Source organism: Aquarana catesbeiana, linkage group LG01 (assembly GCF_042186555.1).
Source record: "Aquarana catesbeiana isolate 2022-GZ linkage group LG01, ASM4218655v1, whole genome shotgun sequence".
NCBI classification, from domain to species: domain Eukaryota; kingdom Metazoa; phylum Chordata; class Amphibia; order Anura; family Ranidae; genus Aquarana; species Aquarana catesbeiana.
The window spans coordinates 832,878,920-832,892,797 of NC_133324.1; the positions used below are offsets into that span (position 1 = coordinate 832,878,920).

A 13,878-nucleotide genomic window follows, 5' to 3' on the forward strand; every position below is an offset into this window, starting at 1 on the left:
ATTGGATTGATTCACAATTGTAGTGCCTGTTGCACTGTCTACACGTTTGTTCAAATATTTTATATGCTTAATAAACGTTGTTCTTGATTTAAAAAAAATAAATCACTGCCACAATGAGCACTTTTTAATGTACTCTAAGTGACCAATAAATTAAAGCCCCAATACAGCTAACACCTTTTAAGCAGTTAAAGCAGCAGCTTTTTTCTTTTACTTGTAAAATAACCATATGAATAAAGGAGAATAGATGTAATGGTTATAATAATGGTTTAGCCCAACCCCTGTAAGGACTCACTTACACATACGGCAATGACTGTTGCTCTTTTGATAAGTAACCCACTTAGATTGTTTTTTCAGAGTCATTTGGCAGGTGGTGAAGAGGCGATATGCTTCTACGCTGCCTGTTTAACCCCCTAAATACGTTCATTAGAATGGGCAAGTTCGGCGAGCGGTAGTGCCCACTGAAGGTGACAGGGTTTAATTCCTGCCCTGGCCACTTCCTGCCTATGCAGCTTTTTACCGTAACACCACCCAAGCCTAAATTAAAGTTTGTTAGTTCATTAAAGTGTCACTAAACCCACATCATAAATGATCAATAAATGGTGTATTACATACTGTTCATACTCTGTCACTATGGGATTCGTTTTCTGTATTTTGCCAAAAACATGGTTGATCCTGCTGCTCTCTTGTCTCCACTTTCTGTCCAAGTCCCCAATTCAGCTAGAGGTTTTGCAGGGCAGCATTGGCAACTCTGCACATGCTCAATTTTCAGTGAGTTTCTATGCTGAGCATTTCCTCCGTATCACATCTGAGCAGCCCATGTGACCATCGAGTCACACATGTGGGCATATACACAGTGGTAAATGACAGCCCACTACCTCCCTCCCTCCCTCCCTCCCTCCTCAATGCCCACTAACCGGCTAAACACAGTAGGGGTGAGCTATTACAACTTGACTGATGGAGGCTTCACCTCCCTGTTCTAAAACACAGGCCGGAGGGATGTGACACAGCCTGTGACTGGCAGAAATCAACCCACATTGTGTTGTTGCCAAAAAATAATAAAGATGTAATTTCAAATATATATTTGTATGCAGATTTAAAACTGTTTAGTGATCTTAATTTATTTTCTCTGTATCCGGATGCTATTTTTTTTTTATTTTGAACATGTGACCAGTAGCAGAGGACTGGAAGCTCCTCCTGCTCATGTTTCCTTGCAGACAGGCTGGGAAAGTGCTGGGTCATGTGACAGCTGTATATAGATTAGGGAAAAAAAGGACTTGGATGTCTTTTTTTTTTTTTTTTTTTGTATTAAAATAATTACAGTGCCACCATCCACATACAGAAATAAAAGGGACAATGTCAATTAAACAGTGTGTGTTTAGTATCACTTTAAATTAAGTGAAGAGTGTAGTGTCTCGTATTACATGTACTGCAAGAGCAAGGATCGTCACCCTCCTGAACTGATGTTTTCAGCTGTGCCCATGTTCCACGAGTCACTGTTATTAAAGGCGCTAATTTATTCAGGACTCTGCACTATGTTCCACATGTCATCAGGAGGGAAAGTGCTAAGATCTGCAATTCTGAAGTGGAAAAAGGATTTTCTGCTTTTATGCAGCTGGCCAGGTAGACTTGCCTTTCCTGTGATGGCATGCTGTAGTAATTCACCATAAAAAAAAACCTCTAAATTGAATGATTATGTAACTCCGTTGACGTTGTGCAGGTTCACACACTGCAGCTCAAGTGAAGTGTGCAGATTTGTAGACTACATTGGAATGGTTGAAGGTGGAAACATACACTCCAGATTTGTCAGTTCTGTGAAAGAGGGCCTGAATTAGTTTCTTCCAGTATATGTAAAATAATTTTATGTCATTTAGCTACTGGTAACAAGAATGAGTCTTTGAACAATAATAATGTAGGGGGAAGTGAACACCGTAGCATACCAAGTTTTATCTGACGGGCCACAATGATTTCCAACCATGGAAAAGGAAAAAAGACATTTAGCATTGTAGGGGGAGACTGGTTTGCAATGTAGAACAAGGTAGCCCCTCCCCAGTTTTCTGACCCCTCTCTTATCTATATACATATTGGCAGTGAAATGGCCCCTCCAGCACACAGATCTCTGTAGCTTGTTTTTTTAGATAAGCAGAATGTGTGCATTAACCCATCAGCGACCATTCTGCAGTGTATGTGCATTAAAGGAGAAGTATGGCCAAAGCTATTTTGGCTATGCTTTTCCTGTAGATCACAGGAGTGCAGTTCATTCTGCCTTCTTGTGCTTCAGACTCCACAGACAGCAGGCTAAAGCCCGTTGTTGTCAGAGCCACTACAGGCTCTGCAGGATCCCAACATGAATGTCGGAATTCGCCCAGATGCCTGAACGGCAGCTAGCTCAGCCTCTCAGTGGGCCACTGAGAGCCTGAGCCAGCCGCTCTGCCCCACCACAGCCCAGCGCTCCAGTGAGAGCGGTCTTTGATCGCTTGGATCTTGCTCTTGGTGGTATCAAATTGATGCTACATCCACCTAGGTGAGCATAATTGTTGTTTTTTTTTTTTTCAAACCCGCACTACTTTTTTTAAAACTTAAGTGATCAGCCCCACATAATGAGACTTGTTTTGTGAGGGCTTATTAGCATTAACCACTTGGTTACCTGTCTGCAATGTGCGTGCATTTTCCCCCAAATGATTAGCTTCATTGCCTTCTCTGTGATGAGTCTGCAGTCAATATGCATTAACCCCTTAGCACCCAGTCCCCAATCCATTTGCACTAACCCCTTAGCACCTGTTCCTTAGCACATGGGCTGAGGACCAGGTGCTGAAGTTTTATTGCATACTGTAAGTACTAGTTTAACCTCTAAGCACCAAGTCTTCAGCTCCTTTTACAGTCTATGGTTTTTCAAACAACACTCTCTGCACATCCCTTGTCCCACTCCACCCATTTCCATTACAGTAGGCCTGTTTCCTGGGCTTTGATTTTGACCTTTAAATCCTCTTCTGTAAAACCCTGTGTGAGGAGCATGGCTCCCATGCAGCTGCTTTACAATTATTCAAGTTTGTGAATGTTTGCCAAATGTCGTTTACTTTTTTTTTTTTTTTAAGTATGGGAAAATCAGTAATCACCATTTGTGTGATTCAAGGGATTTACTGTACTGCCCACCATCATACCCTCTACAATACTCTTCTGCACTTATTGCCACCATCATACCTCCCATACTACTCTTCTGCACATACTACTTTCCTTCATACCCTCCACACCCCTCTGCTGCACATACTGCTCAGTATCATAGCTGCTACACTCTTCTACTGCAAATTCTGACCCCTCCCATACCCATCACATTCCTTTCAGTCATGCAATCTTCCCTCTTTTCCTGCATATACTGCCTGCTATGCCTCATAAATTGTAATATCGCCAACCATGCCCATTTAGTCTAAAGCATGGTATACATGCACATTTTTTTTTGTTTGTTTGTTAAACCAGCGGGTGGATTGCAAAAAAAAAAAGACAGATCCACGCAAGCAATGTGGATGCAGGGTTCTCCCCTACTGTGCTATAATAGCTTAAGTGAGAGCTATAGGTTCACAAAAGTCATCTCTTTTGTAAAAAATACATGGCTAAAATGTATTACCAGTATATTCTGTGTACATTTTACATACAGTGGGGAAAAAAAATAATTTGATCCCCTGCAGATTTTGTAAATTTGCCCAATTACAATGTAATGAAGGGTCTATTATTATCATAGATGTATTTTATCGATCGAGACAGAATATCAACCAAAAATCCAGAAAAACACATGATACAAATGTTCTAAATTGAGTTGCATTTTGGTGAGTAAATAATTGAACCCCTACCAACCTTAATCCTATTGAACATTTATGGAGGTGGCTGAAACTTCGAGTTGCCAAGTGACAGCCAAGAAACCTTAAAGAGGATGTAAACCCAATGTCATCCTTTCTAAACTACTGCCATAGGGGTTATCTATAAGGATATACATGCCTCCTGCATGTATCTTTACCTGTTAAATGTCTCCCCTCTGTCTGTTATTAGACCAGAAAAACTGCAGATTCTGTGGGTGGGTCTGTTGTCTGGAGCTCGGTGGGTGGAGTCATGATGTCAGTAGACTCCCCACCCACCTCTACACTCCCCTTGTCAATATGCATTTTCTCTGTGTATATCTAACACTGAACTTCTGCTATGATCTTTAACATCCAGTGAAAAGACAGGAAAGTAACCACATGACTTCAGCATGCCAAATCATGCTGAGGTGTGGAACAGCCAATCCTTGCAGAGCTGCTGAAGAAAGGAATTAAAAAATAATGCATGTCTTTAGGCTAGTGCACAGAGATGTAAATCACCTGTCACTCACAGCAAGGGGGAGGATTTGACAAAGTTTTTCTCAGTTTGTCAAGATTTATCTCACGGAACAATAAAAGAGGATTGCTCAGAGATGGATTAACTCTTGGTGGCAAGACTGGGCTCAAATGATAGGAAATCTTATACTCTACAGTATGATATATATATTAAAAAAAAAAAAAAAAATCGGGTTTAAATCCACTTTAAGGATTTTGAGAAGATCTAAATTAGGGGTCTTAAGCTGGCAGCCCTCCAGCTGTTGCAAAACTACAAGTCCCATCATGCCTCTGCCTGTGGGAGTCATGCTTGTAACTGTCAGCCTTGCAATGCCTCATGGGACTTATAGTTTCACAACAGCTGGAGGGCTGCCAGTTTGAGACCCCTGATCTAAAGGGTGGACCAAAATCCCTCCTGAGGTGTGTGCAAATCTGGTAACCAACTACAAGAAACGTCTTACATCTCTGGTTGCCAACAAGGGTTTCTCCACCAAGTACTACATCATGTTTTGCTTAGGCATCAAATACCTATTTTACTCACTGAACTACAGCTTAATTTATAACATTTGTATTGCGTTTTTTTCCGGATTTTTGGTTGATATTCTGTCGCTATCATTTAAAATACACCTATGATAAAAATTATAGACCCTTTTATTTTTTTGGTAAGTGGGCAAACTTACAAAATCTGCAGGGGATCAAATAATTATTTTCCCCACTGTAGTTATTGCTTTATTTTAATTATTGCTAATCTTTTTATGTTGTGCATCTGTAGCTCCTTAATTTACATCAAATTATTAAGATGGTAATGATGATAATATCATAACATATGGGAACTGGCATTCCAAAACTAAACAAAATGTGAAAAAAAGAGTCTGTCATGAAGATGCTTATTACTAAACCACTGATCTCCGCTTAAAAAATCTTCAGAATCCAACACATTTGGATGCGCTTTTTTATTTGAGCGACAGCCATGGTATGAGCAATGATGATCCACCTCAGGAACAGCAGGCTTCAGCAGAACCTGGGGGCTGGATATATACATTAAATTCTGGTGGTGGTTCATTTTTGATCTGTTTTGTAGTTCCAAGAAGTACACTGCAGCTCAGACATGAATGAAGGGCCATACAACATTTCATGTGTGCCTGTAGGGTATGAAATGCACTCTGTTGACTAGCCAGGCAACATCAATGAAAAAGAGAATTGCCAAAAAACCTCCACTGCACCATGTTCCTTCTACAGCATAAGTTTCTTTGATTCATATGAGATGTAATAATGACACAGCAAGTGAATGATTATCCCACTTGTTCCATGTTTCACTTTTAATTGTGTGCTCATTTTATTGAAATTCTCTATTCAGCTGACAGATTTTTTGTTTTTGTTTTTTTAAATTAAGTTCATAATTTAATCTGCTATGCACATACCGGGTTGTGATTTTTTTATATTATGTAATTTTTCTCTCCTCTTCCATAGAACCTCCATTTACTTGGAGCAACTGCCATAGAGGACAAGCTGCAAGACAATGTGCCAGAGACCATCGAGACATTAGTGAAAGCTGACATTAAAATTTGGATTCTGACTGGAGATAAACAAGAGACCGCTATTAATATTGGTATAGTGATATTTATTTATTTTTTCAATATGTCTCCTACATTACAAACTGGAAGGCAACCATTTGCAAAACATAAAGCAAGGAAATATAGTTCCGCGCTATGGACTAGAATTACTATTGGTAGCTGCTGCCTCCACTGAAACCAGCCAACAGCAGGTGGATGGTGAAAACTAAATGAAAAATTGGGGGTAAGTGAAATTGCCACTGCTAATGTGAGGTATACTCTGGTGTGTCGCAGTATATACCAAAACGTGCAAAAATTTACAGGAAATCAAAGTGCTTTGTGCACAACCAAAATCCATAGGTATCCAAACTAAGTATCAAAGTGCTAAAGTGCATTAAGTCAAAGTGCTATATTGTAATAATTTATATCATATACATAATATGGAAAAAAAAAAGATTTATAAAAAATTAAAACAACCAAAAATTCATATCCAGAACAAGTGTCAAAGTGCTCAAGTGCATTAAATCAATCAAGGTGCTGTGATGTATAGCAAATATGCATTAGTGATGTTTCATATACATAATATCAAATAAAAGTCAATCGTTTCATATATCAAACATTAAAAATCATCTCCACTGTGTGAAATAGGTGCTGATAAACTTGCGTGCACTTGGGCAGTGGCTTCGTGTCACACTCGTGCCCCCCTCCTATGCTGCACTCACCAGATAGCAATCCCCATAAAGGGGTCACAAGCCTCCACAGTACAAATGACTGTAATGGAAATCCTCCTCTTCTGCTTTCCTTCCTTGCTATCTGATGAGTGCAGCATAGGAGGGGGGCACAAGTGTGTGACACAAAGCCACTGCCTGAGTGCATGCATGTTTATCAGCACCTATTTCACTCAGCGGAGATCATTTTTAATATTTGATATGAGCCAATGGAATTATTTTTTGATATTATGTAAATGAAGCATCACTAATGCATATTTGTTATACATCACAGCACCTTGATTGATTTAATGCACTTGAGCACTTTGACACTTGTTTTGGATTTGAATTTTTTGGATGTTTTATTTTTTTATAAATCTTTATTTTCACATTATGTATATGATATATCAATTATTGCATGTTTGCTACGATATAGCACTTTGATTTAATGCACTTTAGCACTTTGGTACTTTGGATACCTATGGATTTTGGATGTGCACAAAGCACTTTATTAATTTCCTGACACACCAGAGTATACTTCACACTAGCAGCGCCAATTTCACTTACCCCCAAATTTTGCAAAACAAACATGTGCCAACAATGATTAGAAAAAAAAAATAATTTGTAATTTTTTGCATTGGAGCCTCCAAAGTCTTGGAATCGCGATCAGTGGATTGTGAGTGCAATGCACAGGCTCCTGCAGATCGTCCCTCTAGCTGCAGGTCCATACCAAGTTACAGATCTTCAGTTAGGGGGCTGGAGAAAAATTTCAATGGTGGCAAATGGGACTTGTAGTCTGCTGTTCACACATCTGTAAGTTGATGGCTCGGCTGTTCATGCTGAGCCATGCACGGCTGTACCAGATTAAAAAAATTAATAGAACACCACCAACACACACACACACTCTTTCTCTCTCTCTCTCTCTCTCTCTCTCTCTCACACACACACACACACACACACACACACACACACACACACACACACACACACACACACACACACACACACACTCAGTAATTTGGGGGGGTGCAGACTGTGACCATGTATCCTGTTAAAACCCAAATAGGGATGGAACAGGAAACATGGTCAGCAGCACAGGTGGACTTAAGCTGGCCATAGGTAGTGTGATTTTCTTTCCTGCACAATAAGTGTTGATGGGGGGATCCCTCCTGCAGAGCTATAGTGTCGGCTGGTTGAGCAGGGACTGGCTGAGATGTATGGGAAGGTTAGTTGTACCCACGTCGATCAATCAACTTTGGTACAACCAGCCTGTCGGATTGTTCATGCAACTGTTGCCAGCGGCTATATGCCCTAGCAATAATCACTGTATTCTCCTGTTCAACTTGGGTACAATCAGCCTGCCCATACATGGTTTGAATCTCAACCAGTCCCTGCTGGCTTTATCCTATCCAGTGATCATTGTTTTTTTCGTTTGCTATCTGATCCAACGGTATACGTGTATAGAGGCTGTTGTATGATTTTAGTTGTCATCTTTCAAGTTACAGCACTTTGGTCTGTCTGTAGTAAGCATGTGAGCTGTTAACCAATAGAAAATAATTCCAGCCTTTTCGAAAAAGGAGGGATAATGTCATTGTATGCAAGCATACTCTGCAGATCAAACTTCTAAAGGTGAAGTAAGGTTTGCACTGTTCACAGCTGTTCGCTACGAATTTCTAGATAACTGTGAAAAGATTAAGGGACACAAAACGGATTACACTAGCCTGTGTGCACGGGTACTGTTACATGACATGGCAAAAAAGAATTGTCATGGAAAACCCAAACTACAGGCAAGCAAAGAAAACATTTATTCCAGCTTTGGTATTCATTAAAAATCATTACTGTATTTAAAGCCAGATGTAGTGTTCATTTCTGAATCTAGACCTGCTGCTCGCTGTACAGCAGCACAATATGGAGTTCTGTACACTGTGTGTAAGTGCCAGTGTTGTGAGCAACTGGGTAGCCCATTGTTTTGCACAGTGCTGTCAGTCTATCACTCTATCATACATTAAAGGGAAAAGCACAAGACTGGCCTCATCAGTGTGCTGCTGCTTCTTCATTGTCCAATCACAGGCTGGTGTGTGTTAGAGACCAGGCAGTATTGCTGCACGAAGTGTAGTAGACAGGTAGGCCCACAACCTCGCTATGCTGTCTGGCAGAAAGATCAGTAGTTTTCAGCATTTGCAGATTATGTCATTTTGGAACAGAACTGCGACCTTTTGACACCCGTGCTTTAAGTATTGGATACAGTAAGTATGCTACTGAAGAGTTTATTGGAGGTTAGTGTTGGGGTCAATAACTAATGATTAAGCATACTACTGACAGGAGTGCATAGACCTGAAGAATGACTAAACGGTATTTCCAGACCAATAGTGCTAGTGTATGCATTTCATCTGTGTATTCAGCTGTATGTATAAATTGGTCTTTGTTTGGTGTTTGTTTTTTAATACCATATAACACTTTTAAAAGAATCATGTGTTTGCACTTCATGGTTGTTGCTGCATACGGCTTTCTAGTCTTCCTCTCCTGCATAATAGGTCATTTTATAATCCAGTCTTTTCCCATAAGACCCAGTAGGTGGCACTGTTGCAGTGTGGCCAGATTATTCTCCGTGACATGTTTTTTGTATATTCATGGAGTATCGAACATCAACATTCATGGAGTATTTAACATCAACAGTGGTTTAAACCTGCTTTATACGAGCTTTCATTGTTCTAAACCTAAAAATCGAATTTATGTTAAAAACTTTTGTGACTCTAATTCACAGGGTGTTTTCTGAATTTAAAAATGTTCTCTCTGTAGACCATAATGACTGATGATATAGGTGTTGTACAGACTGATTGCAAAAATGTGCTAATTCATTGTAAGAGAAGCTTTTATGTTCTCTGCTTTACTGCATTAGCTGCATTGCTCCACAGGGCTGGCTGCCAGTAGAAATTATTGGGCCGAGTACAGTTTACCTGACAGGGTCCCATTCCCCTCTAAGAAAATGTGCCCATCAGTTTTATGACATCAAATACCCTTTTGTTTTTTGTTTCAATGATTTTTATTGAAGTTTTCAAGACAATTGGGTAATTAGGATTGAACAACATATCGTAAATCTGTGTCGCACTACAGAGAACATTTCGGGAACAGTTTTAACGTCTTATGACCTACACACTTGTTACCCCATATCAGGAATAGAGGGGAAAAAAAGGGGGGGTAATTATAGTATCTTACCCAGTTAACACTGCCATACCTCAGCCAAGTGTGGGGTCACCACCTGGCCAGAATTTATCAGCCTGTTTGGTAAAAATTTTTTTTTTTTTGCAAAATCTTTTTTATTGAGGTTTTTCATTAGCATACAAAATTGCCCACACAGGGGCCAAACATAGCCCACGCAGGGGCAGATCCTCTGATGCGGCAACATACCGCAACAGGGCACATCATAAAACAATCTTCTTTATCTATACCCCAATGGGGGGAGAGGTTTAGTTCAGGAGAATCTGTCCTCAATATTGTAATGACAGGATATTGTGACATGAGAGTAATTGGGTCAATATACTAACATACTATAACCATAATGTTAATCTAGGAGTCGGTTACTGCATCATTTGCCGTGGTATTATCATTCAGCCAACATGTCCATGCCTTTTCAAATTTTTGTGGGCAACCCCTGCCCGAGTAAACTAGCGTTCACTAGGTTTTTCCAAAATCTCTGTTCGGCAAAAATGTTACTTGCTTATTAATAGTAAAGAGATCATAAGGCCAGCATTTACCCTGAAAAGGTGGAAACCTTGGTTGTGTGGGGGTGGATGCTTACCGAAAGATTTATATATGACAGATCCCTAATTTAAAATACAAGATTGATGTGTAAAACTACAGCAGGTTGGGACTTTAAATAAGGCATGTTCAGTGTGGCCAAAGAATAAGTTAATAATAAAAATGATATGGGTTTATTATCTGGACAGTAAAAAACAGTTTCATATTGAATTAAAACCATTGATAAACATACAAAAAATATATATATATATATTAAAGATGCATCCAGATATGCCTGACATGTTTTGTGGATAAAACCACTTCCTCAGGGGCGGGTGCATCTAAATATTTAGCCAGTAGGATATAATGGAAACAGAAAAAATAATTTATAAGAAATGGTGATAATCTATCACCACATATATTCACATGAGAACGAAGCCTAGGGTCTGTGAGGCCCAAACCCGGAGGCTGCCTAAAGTGTCCATACCGGGAACTGTGGTAGAATGGGCCTGCCAGAGAGTCAGGTGCACACACATGGTCCCACACAGATTGAAGTACAAAGGGGGGGGGGGGATTTTGGTGCTGATAAAACACCAATTGATACTTTGTTTGGGCTCCATTTCTGTAAAATTCAAAGATCGGCTATAATTAAATACTTTTGAAGTCCCAACCTGCTGTAGTTTTACATTTCAATAGGGATGGAGACGTATGTTTTCCTGCATTTCATTTAAAGTCCCGCCTTTTCCCTTTTCCTCTTCCCCCTCCTTTCTCATACAAGATTGATGTTTCTGCTAAATAAATTGATGCCATTCTTCATCATCACTACCATTACCTCCAAGTAATTTTCTGCATTTCCCAGTTTGTCAGGTGGGGGCTATCAGTAATGGAATGTGTGAACAGATCCTCAATAAACGCATCCGTGTCCCTACCTCACTAACTAGATAGGCAGCTGAGAGATGGCCCTGTGCTGAAAAGTCATGAGCTCAGATGTAAGAAGCATTAAATTAGAGGAAATTGTTTTATTAAACTGGACATCAAATTGGAAATGGGTAACCCCTGGTGACCTAATGAGGCTAAAAAGCCAGCTAATTCATATGTTGTGCAAATTTACAGGGCTTTCACGCTGATGCGCTGCAGTTTTCTCGCAGCACAGTTGCAACGTAGTGTTCCCGGGGTTTTCGTGCGGGTCACCTGCGCTTTGCCATAGACTTTTGGCTGTACAGAATTTCATCAAAAAGATCCTTCTGACCATTGTTAAAATTATACTGGCGATGGTGCCAAATTTTATGGAAACAGGAAATGCCGTGAATGTCACAGCTGTATCAGCATTCATATTGTGTGGGAACATTTTGTTATAATTGAAAAACTGACTCACACAAAGATTACTTGTACAAAAAAAATCGTACAAAAAGAAATTGCTCTCTGATTTTCCTGGTAGTGTCGGTTGGCTGCAATGAATAAATAATATAAAGCAGTACCAAACGTATCACTTGAAAGTGAAACAAACCCTCGTATCATGTACAGACAAGGAATCTGCCATCTTGGCCTCTGTTTGATTTGCAGTTGCCATAGTGCTGTACATGTGATCTGTTATTACCCCAGCCATTTGATGGATTGATAGTTTAGGTTGAGAGCACACACAAATGTTATGGTTATCGTTAACGACATGCCTTGAATGTAACAGTTTTGTGAAACTGTTAAATCAATGGGTTTAGTTCTTCTTTGACTGTGTCCCAAAACAGTTATGTTCAAGGTATGCCATGAATTATTTACTGTCACAATTGCCTTGTGATTCAACCTTACTGCCAAGCCATCAAATGGTTGGTTGTAATAACTTATCACATGCACAGCACCATGGCAGCTGCAGATCAAACTGAGACTAAGATGGCAGCTTCCTTGACTGTAATGGATAGGAGGGTTTAGTTCTGCTTTAAAACTAGCATTAATCTGATGGGTAGAAGAAAACTACACGGCACATAATCCTTTAGAAGTCCTGTAAAAAGCTTGCTAAACCTGACCAATAAAACTTTAAGTTAAACCAAATTCCTTTCTACTCTTATCACAGTCCCAACATCCCTTGAATTGCACCAAGACTTCATAATGTCTTTGTTCATTGCCTAGAGCAGCCATTCTTAACCAGGGTTTCATGGAATCCTAGTGTTTCTCCAGGGATTGGTAGGGGTTCCTTGAACTGTGGCTGATTGACCTGCAATGTGATGGTGTCTGGATAGTTTTGGGTGCAGTTCCACTTGGCATAGCCAGTGGCATGACACCAATCATCTTTTTAGTTGTCGATGAGGGAGGCACTGTGACCTTCACTATAAGGGGGCATTCCTCCCACTCACCACCAATGTAAGGTGCATTCTTCCCTCTGCCACCAATACATTGGTCTTAAGAGGGGTTCCCTGAGACTTAAAAATGTTGGGGGGATTTCTGGGTAAAAGTAGAAAGGGGCTACTATAGAGCTATAGAAAAGGACACTACCAATTATAAGGGGCATTCTCCCCACTGTCCCTCAATGAATTGGTTTTAGCAGGTGTTCCCTTAAAAAAGAGACCTTAAAAAAATATATTTAATAATAATTTCAAGGGTTGCTCTTTGGTAAAATGGTTGTGAAAGGCTGGTCTAGAGTCGCATTATAAAAGTAGAAAGAGGACTTTGGTTGTTGCAATTAACTTAGAAAGTTCTTATTTTTGCAAACTAAAATAAAAATGCTGAAGATTTCCATGATTAGTCCAAACTTGTTTGAACGTTAAATTGCCTATATGCATAGTAGACCGTTTTTTGCTATATTTCTGCAATACTACTTATTAGGTTTGTATACCCTTTAAATATGCAGTGAAGACAGGGCTGTCATCAGTAATTACATGATTTGTGTCCTTGTGTAGAGCACTACGCATCATTGCACAGCGTAATGCTGTTACCGTTCCATAGTGCTGCATTACATTGTCTAGAATAAAATGTATCCATATCATGTGGGAGAAATTTTAGGAACCACATGGTTTTTTACTAATGGATCTTGGAATTTATAGCTTCTATGGGAATCTGTTCTTTCACCACGTGTAACCTGTAGGATATATCAATTTTCTGGTATGCCTTTAATGTGCTGCCTGAACAGCAAAGCTAGGGAGACATAAGAAATCATCTGATTCTGCTGTCGAAGCATTCATTCCATCTTTCCTCTGTAAATGCTGGTGGCTTTCATAGGCTTCAACCATAATGGCTGGCAGAATGCAGTAAAAATGAAGCATTCCACTAAACCAAAGCACTTGATCACAGATAAAAGGTAGCTTTAAACCACACTATGTACAGGCATAACTCATCCTGTAAAACAGCAGAGTAAAGTTAGGAGCACGTGGCACAAAAGTGGTTTTAAATTTTCATGTTTCATCCTGTGTCTGCACCTAGGCAGATAGGGCCTCTTTATTACAGGTTGGCTGATACAGTAGAGAAGAGATTTCAATAAGTTGCACATTCCTTGGTAACCCTCAGTCTGGGTTCATGTACACTATATTGCCAAAAGTATTGGGAGGCCTGCCT

At 39.8% G+C, this 13,878-nt stretch overlaps 1 protein-coding gene across 7 annotated transcripts in view; it reads left to right on the plus strand.

Moving 5' to 3' along the window:
• ATP8A1 (ATPase phospholipid transporting 8A1) overlaps positions 1-13,878 on the plus strand; it is a 339,326-nt gene that overhangs the window by 239,196 nt on the left and 86,252 nt on the right. For all 7 annotated transcript variants that reach the window (XM_073608500.1, XM_073608506.1, XM_073608505.1 and 4 more), the window contains one exon: positions 5,811-5,949. In XM_073608500.1, coding sequence (XP_073464601.1) covers positions 5,811-5,949 — 139 coding nt within the window. The remainder of the gene's footprint in view (positions 1-5,810; positions 5,950-13,878) is intronic.